This window comes from Lissotriton helveticus, chromosome 10 (genome assembly GCF_964261635.1).
Source record: "Lissotriton helveticus chromosome 10, aLisHel1.1, whole genome shotgun sequence".
Classification (NCBI taxonomy): domain Eukaryota; kingdom Metazoa; phylum Chordata; class Amphibia; order Caudata; family Salamandridae; genus Lissotriton; species Lissotriton helveticus.
In genome coordinates this window covers 782,496,412-782,520,226 of record NC_136071.1, presented here as the reverse complement: position 1 = coordinate 782,520,226, position 23,815 = coordinate 782,496,412, and the positions used below count along the sequence as shown (strand labels likewise).

Sequence of the window (23,815 nt, the reverse complement as noted above, 5' to 3'; positions counted from 1 at the left end):
GGCATACGGTGTCAAAGGCTGTGGAGAGGTCCAGGAGGATGAGGGCGGCTGTTTCTTCGTTGTCCATCAAGGTTCTGATGTCGTCAGTGGCTGCGATGAGGGCGGTCTCGGTGCTGTGATTTGCTCGAAATCCGGACTGAGAGGGGTCGAGCAAGTTGTTGTCCTCAAGGAAGGCGGTCAGCTGTTTGTTGACGATCTTCTCGATGACTTTGGCTGGGAAGGGGAGGAGCGAGATGGGCCGGAAGTTCTTGAGGTCCCTGGGGTCTGCGGTGGGTTTTTTCAGTAGTGCGTTGATCTCAGCGTGCTTCCAGCTCTTCGGGAAGGTGGCTGATGTGAAGGAGCTGTTAATGACGTTCCGTAGGTGGGGTGCGATGACTGTGTCGGCCTTGTTGAAGATGTGATGGGGCCCGGGTCTGCGGGGGAGCCGGAGTGGATGGTGTTCATGATGTGGATGGTGTCTTCACTGCTGATGGGGGTCCAGGAGTTGATGGTGGTGGTGGGGGTCGTTGGGCTATTATGCGGGGGTGGCGGTTGGGGTCCAAAGCTGTCGTGTATGTCTGTGATCTTGCGATGGAAGAACGTGGCGAGGGAGTTGCAGAGGTCTTGCGAAGGGGTGATGTCATTGCTGCTGGCGTCAGGGTTCAAAAACTCTTTGATGATGCTGAAGAGTTCCTTGCTGTTGTGGGTGTTGTTGTCTAGTCGTTCCTTGAGCGATGTCCTCTTGGTATTCTGGATCTGCTGGTGGTATTCGCGGGTGGCGGTTTTGAGGGCTGTCCTGTTCTCCGTTGTCCGTTCTTTGCGCCAGGTCTTTGAGGGTGCGGCAGGATTTCTTTGCGACTTTGAGGGCGTCTGTGAACCATGAGGGTTTTCTGGCGGTGGTCTTGCTGTGGGTGTTTTTAGTGGAGCGAGGACGTCGGCGCAGTTTGTGATCCAGTGTGCGAGGTTGAGTGCTGCGGTGTTGGCGTCAGGTGTGTTGGTGTCGGCGGGTGGGTTCTGGCCCAGCGATGCGGTAAGCTGGTCCGTGGTGACTTTGCTCCAGCATCTGTGGAGACTCCGAAGCGTGTGGTGGTGAGATGTGGTCCTTTTGAATGTGAAGTGTACGCAGCTGTGGTCGGTCCAGTGCAGTCCTGTGGCGTGGTTGAAAGCAATGAGATTGCTGGCTGAGAAGATGGTGTCGAGGGTGTGGCCGGCGAGGTGAGTGGGGGAATCCACTAGTTGCTTGAGTCCGAGACTGGTGAGGTTGTCGAGCAGTGTGGCGGTGGTGTTGTCGTTTTTGTTTTCTAGGTGAAAGTTCAGGTCACCCAGGAGGATGTAGTCTGGTGAAGTTAGGGCGTGCGGGCTGATGAGGTCGGCGACGGTTTCTCTGAATTGTGCGCGCGGGCCCGGGGGTCTGTAGATGAGAGTTCCTCTGAGGGTGGTCTGGGGGTCGGTGTGGATCTGGAAGTGTAGGTGTTCGGTGGTGGACATGGTGTCTTCGGTGTTGGTTGTGACGCTGATGGTGTTCTTGTAGATGATGGCGATTCCTCCTCCGGTTTTGTTGATGCGGTCCCTCCTGGTGATTTTGTAGCCGTCTGGGATGGCGATGTCGGGGGCTGAGGAGGCGTTCATCCAGGTTTCGGTGAGGAAGGCGACGTCAGGTGCTGTTGTGTCGAGGAGGTCCCAGAGGTCGATGGCGTGCTTGTGTACGGAGCGGGTGTTGAGGAGGATGCACTTGTTGGTGCTGGGTTTGGCGGGCGTGGAGCGGTTATGGAGGCAGGTAAATTTGCAGGCTTGGAAGGTGAAGGGTCCGTGGGTGCGCCTGGGGGTGGCTTGGTAGCAGGCGGGCGGTCGTCCGGAGTTGAGTGCGGTGAGGGCGGCAGCGTCGTATCTTAGTCGGTTGGTCTGGGTCCGGCGGGGACCAGGGGTTCTGGCGCTGGGCGCGGTCTAGGCGTGGACGGGCATAGACAGGCTTGCCTTTGGCGCGCCCGCTGCACTTTCGTGTGTCAAGTGCAAGTGTATGGAAACCTAAGCGAGACCTGCCTTCTAGAGGAGTAGAAGGCAGGCAACAAGATCCTGCATAGGGATAGTAAACATATCTAATTGTTTAGAAATACAGCCGTGCATGAATCTTTTCAACTTAGCTGTATAGCAGGCAAGAGTAGGGATTTTCTGGCCTCAGGTAAATAGTCATACATTACTCTGGGAGGTTAACCCAGGTATCAGATTGCGAGCTTGGGATGTTTGGGATGTGGATATACGAACTAACCTTGACGCTGGGTGAGAAGGTCCGGCCTGATTGGGAGCTTCGTGGGGACTGATTGACATCTTTAGGAGCACTGAGTACCAGGGCTATCATGCCAGGTTAGCACTACTAGGATGAGGTTCATATGCACGTCTTCTATTCCTTACCACATATGGGAGGAGGTGAAAAGGAGGAAAAGCATAGGCAAATATTCTTGACCATTTCATCCACTGTATATTGACAATGGACAGTGGGTGCAGATATTGGACGACCAAGCTTTAGTATGTTGCACTTTTGGAAGTGGCACACGGTTCTAATGTTTGGAGTAACTCGTGTTGGAAGTATCTGTGGAAGACTTGTGGTTTGACTTCCTATTCGATAACTTCTTGATGGGCCCTGCTGAGCAGATCTTCTCTGTCGCTATCCACTCCCTGGAGATGCACTGCTAACAGGGGATTGTTGTGATTGGCTGTCCAATGCCAGATCTCTTGTGCGAAAAAGCAGATGGAAGTGGGTCCCTGTCTGCTTCTGGATGTATAACAAAGGTCAGGTAGTCTGTTTTTAGGAGTATCATTTTCCCTCTTAGAAGTGGGAGAAAGACTCTGAGGCTGGTCTGATGGCTAAGTGCTCCTGGTAGTTGATGATAGAGCCCTTGTGCAGAGGGGTTCAGGTATTTTGAATTGTCACGTGGTGTATGTGAGCCCCCGCCAGAGGCATCGGTGGTGATGGTCACCTGCAGAAGGAGGCCTAAGCAGGGACTGCTGAGTAACAGGTTGTTGCTGTTTCACTGAAGGGGACAATACTTGGCCATGGTTGTTACCAACACTAGATCCTCCTAAAGCCCTTCCACGTGTGCCCACTGTCAAGAGACGCACTCTGGTAGTAAGTGCATGTGTAAACTGGAGTGTGGTACAATTGCTATGACAAAACCCATTATTCCCAACAGTTTCATTACAGTGCAAACAGTGATGGGACTGGGTGCCTAAAAAAGAAACAGCAGCTATTGGAATGCCATCACCCTCTGTTGGTTGAGATATGCTTTTCCAGTTTCTGCATTTAGAATGGAACAGAGGAAAGGCTGAATTTGTTGGAGTTGAAGATGCAATCTTTATTAACCCCTTCCATGCTCATGACGAGCTCAGCTCGTCATGCAGTACACTGCTCCTGTGCTCATGACGAGCTCAGCTCGTCATGAACAATGGGATTCAAAAAAGATCAGCACCAAGGATGAATTGCCTTAGCACTGATGTGGTTAACTGATGGTGAAACCTAGGCTGAGAAGAGAAATACTGCTAGCTGAGTGAATGCTAGGTATTGAGGCTGCTCTTTATCAGCTAGTTGTCTGAATATGGAAACCTAAATGACATTCCTGCAGAGATGGACTGCTGCTATCACCAGACACTTTGTAAACATCCATGGAGCAGAAGTAACTCTGAAAGGTAACACCTTGAATTGATAGTGTTTTCCATTTGCCGCAAAGGTAGGTGTACAGGGATGTGAAGACACAGGTCTTTCAGATCCAGCACCTACATGAAGACCCTTTGGCGGAGAAGCAGGATGACATCTTGTAAAATGATCATGTGAAACTTTTTGAAAGACATGAACCTCTTCAATGGCTGGAGGTTGAGGATCTGTCAGAGTGAACCATCCTTTTTCGGAATGAGAAAATAAAGGGAGTACACCCCTGCCTCGCATTGGTGTACTGATACTGATTCTGTGGTGCCCTCATGCCCAGAGCACCTATACCTCTTCCTCCAGAAGATGGTCTAGACTCAGTATGTGATGGGAGATTGGGCTGTTGAGATTGGGGGGGGGGGCATAGGGTGAAATTTGAGGCAGTACCCTTCCCTCACAATGGAGAGCACCAACTGTTCTGATATAATGCTTTAACAGGAAGTGACTTCCCCTGGCAGGTGTAGTGGGATTGGAGGGCAAGGGAAGAAGAGTCACTGTTTTGTAGTAGAGGAGCCCATTGCAGCACTACCTCTATATTTTCCCTGCTCATTCCCTCTGTATGTGCCCCAGTAAAAGCATTTGGACTTTTGGGTGTACTGGAACGCCAACTGGTACTGCTGATAGTGGGTCTTTGCCCGAGCCCCCTTACTTGTTTCCGTCCCTGGTATGCTGCTTTCGAAAAGCAAGCTTGGGACGGCGATTGTAGGCCACCCATAGACTCTGCTATGTCTGCAACTTTTCTGATTTTATCAACCATCTGGTCGACATGAGGGCTTAAGAGATGCTTGTCTTTAAAAGGCACATTCAAGAGATCTTGTTGCACCTCAGCCTTAAACTCTGACAGCCTAAGGGAGGAGTGCCTACGAAGAGGGATTCTAGTGTTGATCCCTCTATCTGCTGTGTTTTCTGCATTGAGGAAACTTTAAATATTAGTATTGTTAATCATTTTGCCCTCAGCGACTAGCTCTTGTCCTCTTTTGAGGTGACCCACGAGCAGGTGCTTTAGAAGCCCCAACACCTTCTCTTCCCAGAGATAGTGATCGTACCTGAAGAGCAGGCGCACCACCTTGGCAAATCGCTAATGTGTGGCTGCCTCAAGTGCCACCTGCTTCCCTGCAATGCCAAGCTTTATGAACTCATCATCAGGGGAAGGAGTATCCCTGTGGAAGTACAGAATCTCTTCCGGGCCAGGTGCACTACCAGGGAATCCGGAGAGTGTGTCTACGAATATAAGCTGGACATTCTGAGGCAGACCTATATTTCTGTTCTATCCAGTGAGTCACCACCCTGGCCTTAACTAGATCCTTGAAAGTGTTACTGGCAAACTTTAATATGCCCTTTAGCATGGGAAGATAGCAAACGGTCCGCTCTAGTTTGAAAAATGTTTCCACAAGGAATTAGCCCTTATCCTACATAGTATGGAACTGGACATTATGATGTTGAGCAGTCCACTGTATTATTGCAAGATACACAGTATTCTCATCCGATGCCTTGGCAGGATATGGCTCGAAATCAGGGTCATTCTTTGGGTTCACTATATAAACTGCCTCAGGCATCATCTCTCTCCTGAGGCCTCAAGGGCTCCTCATAGAGGTCCCTTGGGTAGCAAGGACTATTGGACTGTCTGGTGGAGGGGAGTGTGGAGGAAAAGGAGGTGGTGGTGTGATGGATAGCGGCATAGAGGGTGTAGGGCTGATAGCTGCATGTTAACCACTTTTGGGGATTGATGATGTAAGAGAAGAGGACAAAGGTTCTTTCTCAAATACATGGCATCTCTGTTAGCGAAGGTGGATGGGCTCTGGAGCCTGAGGTCTTGCCCGTATGTTGCAGGTGTCCTGGTGAATAAACAGTTTCTTCTGTTTTTCCTCCTGGACATCTGCAGCAGTTGTAAAATAGACCATTTTGAAGTGTCTCACCATGGTGCTAGAGGGGACTTTGGCACCAAATTCTGTGTCTGATGATGGTGGCTCAGAGTGGCGTTTGTCAACAGCTTGGGGCTGAACAGGTGATAGCTTCGGCACCAAGTGAGGTTTTAGTTCCTAGGCACAGAGGGGGCGACAGAGCGGGTTTGGGTTTACTGGAAGTGCGGCCGGCTTTGCTCGACTTCGAACCAAACTTTAGATTCCTGGGCATACTGGCTGGAGGTATGAAACCTGAAAGTTTAGGTCTTTTTCAGCTGGACGTTAGGCTCAATACCAGACTCTGGGGCAGGCTTTTTCCCAGTAACTCTTAGTGCTGCATCTTATGCATCTCCCTCCAGTGACTAGGTATTTTTTGCAGCTGAAGGCGAGGCAGGCTTTGAGAGGAAGTCTTTACATGCTCTGGGGAGACAGAGGCTGCAGGGCGCATCTTTGTCAGTCCAGAGGTAGTCTGTGATGCAATTACGAAAGAAATGGAATGCATATCATAACGCAATCCTATTTGCGTTCTTGAGGAAAGCCTAGCCCAACCCTAGAGAAGGAAAGTCAAGGCCATAATGCATCAAGGTGTTTAAAATGTACAAAGGAAGTGAACTACAGCTAGAGTATTTCAGGATTTGACCAGGACAACTATGTGTTTACACATCTTACTGCTTTCTGTCTGACTTGTGGCGGCATAGGTGGACCTCAAAGCAGCTCCTGATCCACTTTACTGAACTTAACCCATACCCAAGATCTGTTATGAACCCAGGACACTCAACACACATGCAAACATTTAGTATTAGCCAGGGTCACTGGAATGATGTGATTCTGGGGCCACCGCAACTTCCGCATACTTATGGGTTGCTGCATTTGCCATAATCCTTCATCTGCTGCATAATCCACAGATGTTTAAAAAAATAGTTTCGTACTCAAACAGATCAAAAGTTACTAAACATGTGGTGATGTGTACCTGTGCAGTGTAAACCCCTGTGCAAAAGTTGACTAGTCATCTTTAAGTTGCTTATTGCTTTATGTTGGTAAACCAGTACTAACGAGGTGAAATATTTGCCCAGAGTTAACATGAGTAAAAATGTCAGAAAAATTAAGCAATACTATGACAAAATGTGCCAAAATATGCTGCATAATTTGCCCTTTTTAATGCATAACAGTTAACCCTGCAGCATAATTTGGTCTTCCTCTTCCCCATAATTCAAATGGCACTGGTGTTAGCATAGGTATTATATGGCGCCAGATCAAGTTAATTTCCAGATAATCAAGGCAGCTTTGCTCACTAGCCCCAAACACACAATATACTCAGGAGAAGGTTAATCTTGTTTCAATAGGAAATGAGAGGAGACTGAGATGAAATCAGACCATAACCCCATAATCAACCATACTCGGAGATGTATAACACTTCATCCCATTAAGGTAGCCTTCACGTTAGTGGAGGAGCTGCAAGAAGGAGGAACAGAGTTGTGGTAGCAGGAGATATGCATTGGAAAGGAGCCTACTGCACACAAAGGATGATGGTCGCCAAAGACAAGAGTCCATGCATTTCATTTGCGCCAAACCTCTGCAAAAACCGAATTGTATCATGCTAATTAACATGAAATAAAGCACTCTGAACATCGACTTAGAGACTGCATTACACGACCACATTCTCAGACGAAACAATGGAGAGTATTTCTGGTATTCTCAAGGGTTATACCTCTGGGGATAATCTCTCAGAAGGAAGACCTTTTTTGAGCAAGAGGATGACTGGGACTCCCGAGCTATATAATACGCCAAAGCAGATATGATAGAGGCAGCCAAACAGGAACGGAGCAAGGCTAAAATACCCTTTTTCTAAGAATGGCTGGGCAGGTCGTTTCCAGGCGAATGCGATTGGGAGGATAGAAGTCCTCAAGAGGTCCCATAAAGAGATAAAAAACATTTAAAAACATACAAAATAATCCCAGAATTACACAGCAATAATTATGGAGTATCAAGGCAAAAATAAAGATATTGAAAATTATTAGAGTTCTGATGTTTGGAGCTATGTCAGCTACGTTGGAATGGGTTGAGGGCAGGATGGAAAAAAACAGGTTTCACAGACAGAGGTTTGTAATCCACCAATGCAAATGTTCAGGTACCAAGGATCTTCAGGTAGCTGAAAACAGTCCACTTACTAAGAAATAGGGTAAAACGCATTAAGCATAATGATGATGGTGTTGCTTGGCTTAGGAGATAGCTGCAGAAAAAAAGAGTTTAAAGCAAAGAGGAAGACATGTTTCTCTTTCCTAAAATTAGTACTAAGACTTAAACACAAGGGTGGCCCATATAGTGGTCAATGTAGAATGCATGTTATCAGAAGAAATCTTTATCGTTCATGCAAGTGGAGACTGTAGGTTCATTTACAACGAAAATGAGAACCAATGCTGCTTAGATGTTGCTTGTTAAGTATGAGGGGGTGGTGAGAAGGGGACAGGACATAAGCCTGATTCTGAGATCACACTGCTTGCAATTGATGGCTTGTGAGGTTGGGGAAGAAGCAGCTTAGTAGGTTGCCTTGGAACTACTATAATATTCCATTTTAGAATTGTAGTCATGGTTCGGTTTCTCTTGTGTTTTCCCAACGAGCCGCGCTTGAAGGGTTTGAAAACAGCACGGTGATGATTAATTAATTTTTGGTATGGAAAATGGGCAGTTACCACTTTGTATTGAGATAGGACTAATGTGTAGAGTTTGCCTTTTTGAAAAGCATTCATCAATTTACACATGTTGGTAAAAAGACAGATATTAAAGACATCCATGGCAAAGGTATATTTTGTTGCTAAGCTTTGTGACAAGTAACCAATGAATTCATTAAAGCTACTACATTGACAAGTAGATTTAAAATGAAATACTCTATGAATTACCTATCACTGCAGGAAATTCATATGTTGGTGAGTACATTTATCCTTGGCTCCAAATAAGTTTAAATGCCACAATCTAATCTAAAGTAACACATCTACAAGGAGCAACAAGACAAAGGGAGTGTATCAGCATTAAGTATGAGCTGTCCAAATCGCCTCAAATCTCCAGAATCCTTAAAACAAATGCAATGAGCATTATGTACTTACCATGGTTCACAGCAAATCGCAGCTTCTGTATCACTGCAAGGTTGCCACTGACTCTGTATAAACCATCTACTGCTAATCCTGAAAAAGTGATAAAAAAGGTATTTAGAAACAGATTTCAGTTTCCAAGAAGAACTGACAAACCCATATAGTCTGACTATTTATCTGCCTATGACACCCCGAACTGTATCCCGGACATTTGTGAATTATTTTCTTGTTTATGTAATCATCTATTCTACTGAGCCATTCACAACGTTTTAAGGAAATTATATTTTGAAGAATAATCCTGTGCTTTTTCTTCCAGTTCCATATTGTTAACTCAAATTATCGGACCATCCAGTTTTGAAAAAATCTCCCCAGTTATCCCACTATTTTACCATGCTGTCTTCACTGCTCCAACTTAGGCTTTGAAAATCAACTGGCATATTGGACAAAAGCGGAGGTAGTTTGTGTAAGCACTGAACCGACAGAGAGAACTCTCGGCATTGTCATCTCCTATCCCCGCATGGATTGCTAATCCTCTTCCACATGTGCATGCCAAACCTCTTCCACATGTCCACACTAGCCAAAAGCATCAGTAGCTTTAACACCACATTTTACATTGGCATCTACTCTCGAAGAGAATGATAAAACCACACTGAGACCACACCCATGCAAATCACTGAATACAGACCTTGAGACACTAAAACAACGTTAAGCTATTTTGAATGGCTCTGAACAGGCTAGCAGCTAGGGGCGCCGCCGCACTATGTGGGAAAGATAGCACCTGGCCTCGTTAGGCCCCCTGTGCAGCATGTCAGAAGTGCAGAGTGCCAGGACACCAGAGTTGCGCGATTAAACCAAACAAACACACGATCACACGCACACTCTTGCATGAATAAACAGACAAACGCTGCGCACATGCTTCATTTCTAACAAACCAAGCCCCATTTTCTTTCTTTTCCTACATGGGGAAAAATGTAACTACCATGGGGAGGTTGGCAGGCTAGACACTGCAAAGATTTATGACATCAGAGTCTGACAGGGGAACATGTTTTTGCTAGCAGAGGGTGGCTAAAAAAATTAAAAATGATTATCAGGTCTTTATACATGGATACCGTTTGAATGATCTGAAGAATAACAGGCGTCAAGCAGAGCTATGCGAAAATAATCCGGATGGCAAATAACCTATAACGGTGAAATGAAAACCAATAAATCATACCATCTGACTTGCAGAAATTTCAGGCGACTGTGCTACAAGGCGAAATAAAAAATGCAGCCACTCGAAACACTGAAAGGAATATGGCATTGTTATGAAACCGCTGTCACGTGCCACGCTATTTAATTGTAGGCAACTTTAAGCCGAGCTGTCTCACGAATGATTAAAATGTTAGCATTATGTACGTGCTGATTGACAAGCATTTTGTTATTGCAATACATTTTAGCAAAAGCCAAGTCAGTTGTTTTTAACTAGCTAGCACCCGCCACAAGTTCGACAATAATACAAAGTTTACATTTGCATTCAAGCACACGGTCTCCAGATGGCATGCTGAAACGTATATTTGAGTCTCAAAGATCTCATAATAAAAAAGTAGAGGTGTAGATTTTTGAACATGCCCATGGCCCTGTAAGTGAAAAGTTACTAAACAGATGCATTGCTTCATTTTAATCTGTTTACAAAATAATATTGATATGGAAATGTCCTCCAAAGAAAAGCAAGGATATTTTTTTCATTCATTTTGTTCTTCCGTAAAAATAGTAAAAAATTCCGTAAAAAATGATAGTTATTGCTCAACCAATTCTGAATCAGGCTGTAAAGAGTATGTTATCAGATAATTAGCATTGTGATATATGAATGGTGCAACAAACAAAATGGGTCCAAAAAGAAATATTACGGTAGGTGTGAAAGCATTTCATAAAGCAATAATGTGACTGGCACAAGGTGGCACCCATGTATCAGGTCAAAGTGCTGACTCAATCCACTGCCACTTTTTAGGTCAATGAAGGTCAATGAGGGGGAAATGACAGAAAAAGTGCAAGAAAGAGTGGAGGAAAGACACAGAGGACACAGGAGAGTGAAAGGGGGAGATTGAGATGAGGGTTAAAAACGGAGGGAAGACATAGAAGGAGAGTGAAGGGGGAGCTTGAAATGAGGGGGAAACAGAAAAAGTGCAAGAAAGAGTGGAGGAAAGACACAGGAGAGTGAAAGGGGGAGCTTGAAATGAGGGGGAAACGACAAAGTGGAGGAAAGACCCAGAAGGAAAGTGAAGGGGGGAGATAGAAGTGAGGAAAAAATGAGTGAAAAAGGAGAGAAAAACGGAGCAAGAGAATGGAGACAGAGGTCCACTGGACCACCAGGGATGAGGCGCAGGTGAAACCTGCAGGTGGGAGAGGGCCTCCAAACCCAACACTCAAAAGTGCTGGGGAAAGGCCTCACTTAATGGGGGAGCTGGGATGGAGAGCAATTTCACTGACAATGAGTCAGTGATCATACCCCCACATCTGTAGATCCACCAATGCTCTCGGCTACTGCATTTATTTGTTACAACTAGCAGCCAGACACGCCTTTCATGTGTAAAAGTTTGAAAATAATTAGACCAGTGGGTTCTGCCAATATTTATCAGTCTTTGGCATGGTCCAGCAGGTAAAATTAAAATCCTGAATAAAACATAACAAAAGAAACTTGCTGCATTGAGGATAGAAAAACAAAAAGGATTGCTATGACCACAAAATGCATGTATGAAGTACAGAGTATTAATCTGTGCGCTGTGGAGAATTAAAATGATCCCTCCTTCATTCCAGTGCGCAAACTCCATAATAAAAGGTGAAATGCCAATGGCATGAGGTGGGAGAGTGGGCCACCATGTCAAGTCAACCCAACAAATACGTGAACCACTGCAATATTTAAGTACATCCTGTATCTCGCCCTGCCTAATATGCATTTATAAAAAATATTTTTTGTGTTTACTTTCTAAATGGAAAAAGTGCTGTAGATGTGCACTCCAGGTCTTGCCAATATGCTACTCGTCACCTTTAATTTAAAGAAAAGGTGAAAAATCATCTGTCCAGTGTACCAAAATTTTGCGATGTGATGCTATTTGGGTACTAGTTGATGTGCTTACAACACCTCTGAGAATGACTAATGGTCTGCTGGTAGTTTGTGAATAGCTAGCTAGCAGCTGCTATCATTTTTATCCCTAATACCTTCACTGCATCCCAATTAATTTAAGGAAGCCAATAGGAAGAATTCCCGAGGTCTTGCTTACATCCCCCCACCGGTAAAAAAAATGGTGGGGAGCCACGGCCAACTGCCAATTAGTTCAAGGGAGCCACAGGTTAAAAAAGTTTGGGAACCACTGGGCTAGCTCATCAAACAAGGCTCGGACTTTCAAGTTCCCTACCATCAGCTAGAGGTGAGCCTCAGCTCATTCAGTCTCATAACCTGGCCTAGAAACAGAACTGGGGAAATCATAAAAAAGAAGACTATTTAGATGTGAATAGAGACAGACAAAACTTGTTCCATTTGCTAACATTTAAGGGGACAATTTGCGTTAAAAAACCTGGTTGTTAGCTAGTTTCAAGTGTATTTTTATTATGTATAGTTACTAAAAACCATTGCACTACTGTGAACTTATCAGGATAGAAAATCGTTATGGTTCGACAATAAAATCATTAATACTAATGATAAAAAAAATACTGTGCGGTGCTAACATACAAATATATAAAAAACTGATAAAACCATTCAATGGGTGACATTAAAATGTGACAGTAAGACCAAGAGCCCTAAAGAATATGCAGTGCAGTGCTACATGGCTGTACTAATAATGGTTAATGTGGCCTGTGATGTGCATAATTTGTGTATGACAATAAGGCCAGACAGCCACATGGCAGTGTGCAAAAAGTGCGTACATATCAGGAAGAGGCTCCTAGTGGATGAGCAGTAGCTAGGAGTTTACCCATTTTGGGGGCTCTTTTTTAAGTTGTTGAAATTGCGTTTAAGGAAGCAGCTTCTGGTTGGCATGTCAGGTTCTTCATTGTCCGCTTGGGGCTAGAGTGGTTTGTGCGCTCCTGTGATGTTGTTCATTTTCTGTTCGGCCAGTGTGAGGAATTTGACCACTCTGCAGTTCAGTTATGTGGCCCCTGAGTCGAAACAAGCCAGCAATGCTTGCCTCCTAGTGCGGGTTCCTAGCTCCTTGAGAGGAGTCTTTAGCAGCGTTGTCCTCTCTTGCTGCAACGCCATGCATGTGCAGATTAGGTGCAAAATATCTCCTGGGCCTGTGTCACTTAGGCTGCAAGTGCTTGATAAACATGCCCTCTGCCATTGTGGAAGGTTCTTGGCACACAGAAGAATACCCAGGCGGTACTTTAAAAACTTTATTTTGAGAGTTTTAGGGTAACCCTGATTGAAGTAATTTCGCAGTGCAGATGATTTGTAAGATTTCAAGGTCATCCAGGCACGAGAACTGGCCGAGAACAGAGCCTTATCCTCCAGCAGTGAAATTTGTTTTACCGACTTCCCTTGTTGTTAGCTGTGCACTGAAGTAGCTGAGAGTTGGAATTCAAATCTTTTCATATAACTTGAGGGTTAAAGCATTCATCATTTTTACAGCCTATCTATAGTTTGCTTCCAATCTCAAGCCAAGGTGTGGAATACAGTAGTGAAGAAAATACTCCAGTAGCAAATTAACCAATCAGTTTTGCAGTGATTGTATTTACTTGTCATAAGTATCTTATCTAACTTGCTGAAGGGGATAAACAATTAAATATTCGTAAGAAATATTTTGGTTTAAACAGTCCATGACAGTCGGGTCTTAGGTCTGCTGGTGCGTCTGTTTTTTTGTTCAGATGTATCTAATAACAACATTAAACTGATAGTGTATTTACTACTAGATTACCTAAAAGTTGCAGGTCTATCATTAACCCATTAGCACCCTTACATTCCTCAGATTTCTCCAATACCTTATTACAATTAGGCCTGGGCGGTGAACTTTATCCGTTCGCAGAGTTTGCAGAGTTTTCTGCACTCCATGGAGCTCACGGAGTGCAGAAACTGCTTCGCGATGTGCAGCTGAGGTTTTCCCCCGCTCCGATCGCAAACGGTAAGTTCACGATCGTGAATGGTAAGTTCGCAAGCTGCCGCTCGGGTAGAATTTCTACCCGAGCGGCAGGAATACCAGCTCAAACTGCAGTTCGCACGGCACTCTGCCACTCTCGGAACTCGCAGAGTTTTTTTGTAACTTCGCGGAGTTCCGTGTAGCAAAACTCCACAAACTAAGCCCAGGCCTGATTACATTGTCTTAAAACTGAATTCAGGAAATAATGTAAAACATGGACCTCATTTTTATTTAGGCATACACTAAACAAGACACAAATACAATCACATTTCTGCACATCAACATAGATCCACAAAGACACACATACAACAACTACTTTACACTTGAACTTATACTTCCGGTCTTATTTTTGTGAGCTTAAAATCTCAGAGCAGCTTACTACTCTTTCAAACCACTAAGAATACAGTAGATACCACAAAAAATGCCACATACAGGTTTCCTATAACACAACATTTTTAAACATATATACGCATCCCACCCCCAAAAAAATAAAATACCTACACACCATAAAATATACAGAAGAACAAAGAAATATTACACAATTTCTCTCAATACATAGACCAGGTGCACTAACCTAAAGATCACTTACAAAGACTACCCCACAAACAAAAGCCTACAGAACCTGGACAGGATATAAAATCTGACAAGTGAGACACCGCAATGAGAATATTGAGCATTATTACCTATTCCACTATACCCAAGTGACTTGCAGCACATCTTTTCAAGCCATTAAGTTTTCAAATGTTACTGCTGATAAAGTTAAAATCCCATCAGTCATACACCTCAGAATATTGAGCGACATCAAAGTTGATAATGAATTAGTTACAGAAGTCAACTGCTCAGTACTTTTTGTCAGTATTTATTTTCTTCTAAATTTGGATTTAGAAACCAAATCACAATACTGCATGTGAAATCATCAGGAACAAACATTATTTGTAAATATCTATTTCTTAAATCAACCTATCACCAAAGGCCTAGAAGTAAAATGTCAATGCCAACCTTTATAAAAAAGCTTACTACTACTTTACCCAATTCTGTCATGCCTATTCAACTGACTTTTTTTTTTTTTGGTAGAATTTTATATAGCGCGAACTAGACCAGAACCGAATCAGGTATCAGAGCGCTTTACATAGCACAAGTTACGTTTTTTTGTTGTTGTTTTTTTTACATGAGGACACACACTTTCATTTTTTTTTTTAGGCACGGGGAGATTAAGTGATTTGCCCAGAATCACAGGAGGTTTTGGCGTCGTACCGAGACTCGAACCCAGATCCCCAGGTCCGAGGTCGAGCGCCTTAGCCGTTAGGCCAACTCCTCTCCCCTAAGAGGACTTAGCCTAGTTTTCCAATTAAGCTTTACTGGTTTTCTTACACATACCTATGGCAGAATTCTGAGATGTCTCTTTGTCAGAAAAACTTGAATTAAAAAAATCTCAGGCAGATTAATTCAAACAGCCTTCCACCACAACGTTCAAGGCTGAGATACAGCATCAGACAGTTTAAGAAAGCATTGACTGGATTGCATATTCCTTTTTCATTTTCTTTGTGTGAATATGTCAGTGCATTGATTCTGTCTGACTACTGAATGCTAAATTGATAATGCTTTAGTAAATAATAAAATAGGCCTTTAGGCCACGCAAACAAGAGGGTCCTAAACTTCAACTACTATCCTATGGTATTGGTGTCATCTTGTTATTTCGAGATGCAGTTCTATCCTGGAAAGTGTGTGCCAGATCAGTGATGTGCACGTGTTCTAGACTGGAATGTGGTGTATAATACTGGCCATTTTACAGGGGACAGTTGCTTTGTTGTTTGTCTGTGGCTGGAGTGGTGTGATTAAATAAATATTTGAGACGGCCACTAATGTGCCTCCTTGTATATACGATACTACAAAACAAATGCCTCAACTTGTTTTGGCTTGATCATCCTCTGGGAAAATAAAGGAATTACTTGCAGAAACATCAAATTCCCTTAAGTGAACAAGTTAGTAGAAAGTCAGTGATAAAAAACGAAAAATTATCTTTGCTCATTAAAAAAAAAGTCAAATATATGACTTGTATGCCAACATCTGTACATTGAGATTGATGCTGTGTTAAACAGAAATTCAAATTTCAATTTTTACACCGAAAAGAGCTGGACATGTATATTGAAGCAAAAGAGTATACTTGAAAACAGTCAGGATTCGATTGGGAGAAAAAAACCGACACAGACCACAGGTAGACAGACGGAACATGCTCAAATATATCTAACATGCCCTATGTCATTTCTTAGGGTTTTTAAAGAAATTACAGCATTGTCTCACAGATGTGAATGGTAAATTAAACGAAGAAAACATAAAAATCACATTCATAATAGCAGATCAGTAAGGTAATTAAAATCTTAAGAAACTGAACTAATCTATGCTTTCTTCAATGTACGTAGGAATTTGATTTTTACAATAAAAGCACTTAATTTGGTAAGTAAATATACATTTTAATTAAAAATGCTAGGAGAAAAAGCCAGTCCTGTGAAAAATGAAAAGGACCTAACCAGTTTTTAGTAGGAATTCTGATCTGTGTGTGGAAGTCTCAGACATAATGGGAGGACGGAGTGGGCTTGCACATCAAATAAGGAAATCCGTGATGATTCCATTTTTTCATTTTAATTTTGAAAACTTGTCTACGCGGACAATCAACTCTTCATTTATCATTGCAAGATAGATAGATGAGGATACTGGAAAACTTGGTTTCAGAGCCTAATTTCATTACATTGCTTTGTACAAAACCAATATCTAATCAACTCTGACAAAAATGTAATGCCATCTGCAGGTTTCCAAGCCACACACCATACATCAACCAAGACCTTGATCCACTATTTAATCAAGAAGGGCTCTTTAAGTGTTTAGAGTACCTCCGATTTTTAGATGGTGAAAATAAGTGAAATTCATTTACCATGCTCTTCTACATGACTGATGCACTGCGTCACAAATTTCGGTACAGTGGTGTTTTCCCTCTGACACAGACTGATTAAACTGCAACCAAAGACTTGATCTGGAATTGAAAATAACCACATACTCAATTATAACAAATTATTATAATCAATAAACGTCTATTTGCTAACTTGATGAGAGTACCTGACATCTAGGAAAGAAATGAAAATCAATTTTCCCATCAATAATCGATCTTTTATTAACACCTTGAGATTCACTGATTTTGGAGTGTATTTGAGAGCAGCTGAACGATTTGCACATTATATCATGTATGATTGATTAATTCAGTATGGCATGGACCATGCTTTAAGATGCAGTTCAGTAACTTACACAGAATATTTTTAATGTGACCAGAATATCTCAGTGAAGTCTCTTTACAAAGGAAAGTTGAGGTGTTGGGGCAGGTTGAGGTTGGTTTACAGAGACCAGAGTGTGATGGTAAATGGGGGTGAGCATGCATCATACATTTCACAGCTTGCCTTTACACATTTTCTAATAACTCAAATTTAGATTTCCGCCTAGAATATAGGAGATACAGTTACATGTGGAATCGTATGATTACTAGCCCAAGGACCTAAACTAAGAATAAAATCCCAGCCACGAGGCTCCTAGGTCAGCCTTTACTGCATGATGAAGTTCACTAGAACGAAGGACTTAGCAAGGTTTCTAACAAACATGTTGCAAGATATTAAACTGTCAACATACAAATCAGCTGTACGTATGGCTCCCAGAACATCTGCTTCACACAGGGCAACAGAAATGGTGTTTGCTGCTTTGATGAATTCCTTCATGGGAACTGGTCTTAAAACAAACATGTTGCCCCTTAGTGCTGGTAGAATTAACCTTCCAGTGCCCCCACTTACCTTGGAGCTCCCAACAAAGGCCAACACCAGGAAAATATATATTATTGTGATACAATCATAGGTCTTTCAACATGCAGAATGTAGAAGATAAGTTCATGAAAAACAGTATAAGTACTACGAGCTAAACTAGGGAAAATTATTTCTTGAACAGGTCACTCTTGAGGCGGTTTATGAGCTACAAAAGAAGGGTCACAAAGAGAACCTTAAAATATGAAAACGGCGGAAAACTGCACTTACAGCTGCTTGTACATGTGACGTGTCACAACATTTAAGTTTCATACTTAAAGTCATGGGATCTTATGTTAAAACACAGAAGCGCCCAGGGAGATTCAATAGACCTAATGAAAGGGCCTGACTTGCAAAGGTAAACTTACTCTTTTGTATAAGTTTACGATTTTTTGCAATTCAGAAAGTAATTTTACGAGTTTATCTTTACAACTGCGTATTTTTTTATGTGCGGAGTTGCAAAAAATCCTATACTTACACAAAACTAAGTTTAACCTTGTGAACCACACCCTATCTCTGTAGAGGTTGCTCCTGTACAGGGAGAACACAAGTGACTGTGTCCACGAGCCATTTAATGGCAGGAAGGGCCTATACAAAGCCCTGATATGGTTCATTTTTACAGTATCATACGGTCTTATACCCAGTACAGAAGAATAATTAACCAACAATGACAAGTGAACAAACTAGTAGATAGACTTGTTAATAAATGTGCATTGGTATAGTTGGTAGACTAGATTACATAAACCTTTGTAATAGCCAATATGAAGGTGTTTGCAAATCTGAGATATTTGCTATAATGTTCTGGGCTGGCAGAGGGCCTAGTAAGTAGGCCGCTAAGTAAACTGGCAGCTAAGATCTTACAATTAAGGACTAAAATCTACTATGGATTGTGGAATTATCTAACCACCTCTACATTTTTGTTGCTTTTTGACATATCGTAGACCGGGACGGCCGTCTGAAAATGAGCCCATCTGCATAGGAGTACAACCGTCAAGGGGATTCGTGGTGAGGAATTTTTTCTACTTGTGCAGAAAATATAATGGTGCTGATTGAATCAACCGTTTTACTTCCCGGTTGAGGCGGCGGCGGTGCGCCATCTTGGGTGTGGGCTGGGGCTGCGCTCTAGTAGCGCCGGCTTCACGCCCTCCTCTCCACCTATAATATGTGTGTAGGGAGCAGACGGCGCAGCGGGCTGGCGCAGCGGGCGCGCCGGACGCGCGCCGAAGCCGCGCCAAAGCCAAGCCCGTCTGCGCCCGTCCGCGGCCGACCGGGGCCAGGGGCCCTGACCCCTACATCTCTGGCGTGCCGCGGGAAGTCCTACACAAGTAAGAGGCTGCGAGACCTCTGCCCCCCTCCACTCACGGCCTGCTGCCACCTGATGGAGCCACTTGACCTGGGTCCATGTCCACATTGTACATTCAATGGGAGGTGTTTATCGCCGGTTGTCCCTGACCCTAAAGCGATTATTGTTAATGGGGGGCTCCTAAACTGTAGATCCTTCAGTAAACATTCCCTCCAACTGTGGGATCTCTTACAAGATGAGGCCCTGAATTTATTATTTTTAACAGAAACCTGGTTGGGAGAACATTCGGATCCAGACATAGTGAATACAATTCCGCCAGGTTACACCCTCCATAGACTCGATAGAGAAAAGGGAAGGGGAGGTGGTATTGCCATCATTGTCAAACACCCTTTTGAGTGTGCTTTAAAACCAGTAAAAATTGATAACAGCGAAGCCGGTGAATTTAACATCAAGTTGACCCAACACAAGGCAATTTCGGGCATCCTAATATACAGACCTCCTGGTTCTCTGGGCAACTTCCGAAGTAGCTTATTGGAAGGGGTCACTCAGACTGCGATCAAACACAATAAAGTATTGGTGTTGGGGGATCTGAATTTACATCTAGAGGATCCTCTACAGAAGGAGGCAGAGGATGTCCGTCTAGTTCTACAAGAATTACAACTGGACTTGCTAAGTGTTGCTGCCACACATGAGAGGAGTCATTGTTTGGACCCCATCTTCGCCAGTTGGGACATGATAAAGGCACTTACCCCCTGTCAGCTCCCTTGGACCGACCACTTCTTGGTCCCTTTCCAATGTTCTTACCAGCCATATAGGGCCGCTGAGAATGGGATTAAGAATGTCATGAGACGTAAATGGAGACAATATTCTCAAGAGAACTTCATATGCGCCATCCAGAAAGCGCAACCACCGCTTGCCACGAACAGTGATCAGGCCAATAATGAATTTAATCAGCTTGTGACTGTCACCCTGGATGAGATAGTTCCCATGAGTAAGGGTAAAACCAGAGAAGGTAGACAACGCACTGCCCCGTGGTTTACTCCGGAACTCCAGCAAATCAAGTCTAATTGTAAAAAACTTGAAAGGAGCTGGAGAAGGAACCCGAGCGAACTGGGTAAAAACAATTATAGCTTAGCACACAGAAGCTATCAGTACGCGGTGCGTAGAGCTAAAGCCAAATATTTCCAGACACGCATTGAGGCCGCCAAGAGCTCCTCACGCGAACTGTTCAAAATATACAAGGAAATATCATTAGTCTCCAGCTCTAACACCCCCCTAAGGGCTACCGTGGAGGGGTGCAATAGAGTTGCTAACTTCTTCTCCAACAAAGTCAAAACCATTTATGCCTCCTTCACCCGACAACCAGGAAAGGGCACAGACTTTAGAGCAGGCGGTTCGCCGATGGCTCCTGACTCGTCGTTGCAAACTTTCGAGGTACCTGCCGCTGACAGGCTAATAAAGATCTGTCGCAGCGTGAAGTCCGGTTCCCCCAACGACCCGGCACCGGCCTGGGTCATCTCAGAGGGTCTTGTAGCCCTGGAACCATAAATCAGACATGTCTTACAGACCTCCTTTTCCACTCAACGAGTCCCGGAGGAGTGGAAAAAGGCCATAGTACTGCCAATAAGGAAAAAAACGAATGTAAGCATCGAGGTGCTGGAAAACCTCCGACCTATTTCCTTATTGCCATATGTGGCGAAAGTTGCTGAGAAGGTGGTCAACGCTCAGCTCATTGAGCACCTGGAGAGCGGGAACCTACTTCATCCCTCACAATCTGGATTTAGGGCAGGCTACTCAACTGAGACAGCCCTCCTACGTGCTACTGAGACTTTAAGAGCAGGGGCGGATGCAGGACATACAATGGCCCTGATCATGCTCGACCTCAGCGCGGCTTTTGACACCGTAGCGCATTCCATCCTGCTACGGTGTCTGAATGAAGCTGGGGTCGCTGGTCCCGCGCTGTACTGGTTACAATCGTTTCTCACAGAAAGATGTTTCCAGGTACAGCAAGGGACATGTCGTTCGGTAGAGATGCCACTAGACCAGGGAGTGCCGCAGGGCTCAGCTCTGAGCCCTACTCTTTTTAATCTTTACATGGCCTCCCTGGCGAAGGTGGTACAATCATTCGGGGTGGAATTGGTATCATATGCCGACGACACCCAGTTGTTGATTTCTCTATCGCAGAACATCACCAACACCCCCACCAACTTTAAGTCCTGTATGCAGGCGCTAGCTGAGTGGATGGACTCCCACTGCCTAAAACTCAATGGCTCTAAGACAGAGGTGCTGGTAGTGGGGGGAAAAAGCAAAAGCTGGTCAGCCGAGTGGTGGCCTTCGTGTCTTGGCCCTACTCCTGTACCGTGTGAAGAGGCTAAGAATCTAGGAGTTTGGATCAACCCCTCCCTCTCCTGTGATGGCCACATAAGGCGTCTTGTGGGCAAATGTTTTGGAGTATTGAAGACCCTAAACAAAACCTTAGACCTCCTACCCATAGCGGCCAGAAGGACACTGACGCAGGCATTGGTGACCTCTCGGATGGACTATGGAAACATCTTGTTCCTAGGGTCCAACGAGGGCTTCCTTGGTCGCCTGCAAGTTATCCAGAATTCCGCCGCTAGACTGGTGCTAAGAAGACCCAGGAGAGCAAATTCTCAGAAGGCTCTGGATGCGCTTCACTGGCTGCCTGTGAAGAAACGCGTGCTGTTCAAATGCCTCCTCTTCTGTCACCGAATTGTCTGGGGCAGGTCGCCTGCCTACCTTAGGGACTTAGTCAGCCGCTACGAACCAACAAGGACCCTACGGTCGGTGGGTACCGGGCTGCTGACAATTCCTAGGATAAGGAAGGCCAGAATGGGTGGACGATCTTTTGCTTTCCAAGCAGCTCAACATTGGAACAAAACTCCCTCCTGCTCTGAGACTGGAGAGCAGTGAAGCGATGTTTAGGTCAAAGCTAAAAACACAACTTTACACTGAGTAGGGACACAGGCTCATAGTGGTGATCGTTTAGGAGCGCTTAGCGCGGGGACACGCCGAGATGGCGTTACTGGGCGCTTTATAAGCTCTTTTATTATTATTATTATTATTAAATATTATGGTTGTGTAATGTGATATTTCCAGCTGTGATGTATAATCCTGCTCCAGAACAACGTCATACAACATTTTTACATGTAACAAAAAGTTAAGGAATAACATAGCAAGCAAAACATAGGATCACAGGTATATAGGACTGTAATATAGGAGTACTGTGTAGGTCAAAAATGTAATGTGGCACTCAAACTATGTGAACACATGACTAGGAATTTGTTGGTACCCCAGATTACCACTCCGACACTTGTCTATACTTCACAGTATAGAGATGCACATCCCCTACCTCTAGGAAAGGTAATGCCTATTATAGACGTGAAAAACTGAAAAGTATGAAGTTGCTTTAAAGGCGACACAAACTTTTGCCTGTGAACAAAAACGCTTAGGTGTTACAACTGCACCAAGAAGATTAGCTCAGGGATAGCTCATGAAAGAAAATCCGCTAAGAAATAATACGTGTGTAGAAGCTATAGTATATACATGTTACAGACTCAAAGGTTAAGTGAACTGTGATCCATCCACATCACAAAACAAAACAAAACACGGCATAAAGATTTCCCAAATATCCTGAAAAATTTCCAAGGAAAAAATTAGATCTATGTTGAGAAGCTGATGAAAAATTGCCAGGGTGCAGAAATTGCCAAACTAAACACCTTAGAATGTATGATTTTTTGGAAATGGTATTGCTCTATCTACACCAATGAGTGACTGCATTGCAGATGTTTTGAGAACCAAGCTGTAGCCTTGCAGAGATGAGCATAATGGGCACTGTGAATAAACAAAGAGTCTTGCTTAATTAGTACCCACTGCTTCTGAAAAGTGTTTTTTCGTTCCATTTGAAAAGCATACCACTGGATTAAAGGGTACTAAATTCCTGCTGAATTCTATGAATGGTGTCTAGAGAAAGTGAAAGAGGACTCAAATGAAGGACACAGTTTCTTAGATATCGTATTTATTTTCAAAGGAAGTGATGAAATGATGAAATGATTAAATGAAATGATTACGCACTTGTATAGCGCACGACTACCCGTAGGCATCTCGGCGCTTGTACGAATACCGCCGAGGAACCCTTCCTGGCCTTTCCCTGTGAGGAGCCCCCTCCTGGGCACCCCCAAGGTGAAGTCAGGCATCTTCAGTGTTGTTGGGGCCGTTGTAAAGATTAAGCAAGCTATTGCCCAGAGGTGCAGAGTGGGACTCATGATTAGAATAGGCACCGAGGCGAGAATTATCAGGTCCGAGGAAATTGAGCCCGAGACCCGCCGAGGCGGGAATTGAACCCTGGTCCCAGCCAGACTACTGCATCAGGGTCTGCCGCTCTAACCATTGAGCCACACTTCTCTACTAGTCAGTGTGTAGGATGAATTAGTAGCAAAACAATAAGGTCTTCCTGTCTAAAAGGTACCACAAATATTATGGCAAGATTGCAGAGGTTGATGAAGAACCCCTGGGGAAAGAGAGAGGGTGGGTGGAAGAAAAAAGGGAGCAAGGAGGAGGTATGCTAAAGCGTAGCAGAGGATGACAGAGTGCAGGGAAAAGAGGCAGGGGCGTGCACAGGGGAAGTAGGGACAGCATGTCAGAACAGAACTAGACTAGTCTGAGCCAGCGGGAGCATACAGAGTGATACAGATATAAAGTAGTGCCTCAAGTATATTAATGCAACCACTGAAGTGGAGGTGGAAGCATACAACCAAACAGCAAATCTCATTAGGACAGAGATGACTTCTACACAGGGTTAGAGATGTGATCAGCAAAGTGTCTAGGCAGTGGCTGAAATTGGCTAGTTGAAGTAAGCCAATGATTGAAAGGGGTGGACCTTAAGCCCAC

At 44.1% G+C, this 23,815-nt stretch overlaps 1 protein-coding gene across 8 annotated transcripts in view; it reads right to left on the bottom strand.

Annotated features, from left to right (window-relative positions):
- The window catches only part of ARHGAP12 (Rho GTPase activating protein 12), a 399,139-nt gene that overhangs the window by 54,505 nt on the left and 320,819 nt on the right, over positions 1 to 23,815 (bottom strand). For all 8 annotated transcript variants that reach the window (XM_078663344.1, XM_078663346.1, XM_078663345.1 and 5 more), the window contains 2 exons: positions 16,698 to 16,796; positions 8,679 to 8,756 (listed from right to left, as the gene is read on the bottom strand). In XM_078663344.1, coding sequence (XP_078519470.1) covers positions 8,679 to 8,756; positions 16,698 to 16,796 — 177 coding nt within the window. The remainder of the gene's footprint in view (positions 1 to 8,678; positions 8,757 to 16,697; positions 16,797 to 23,815) is intronic.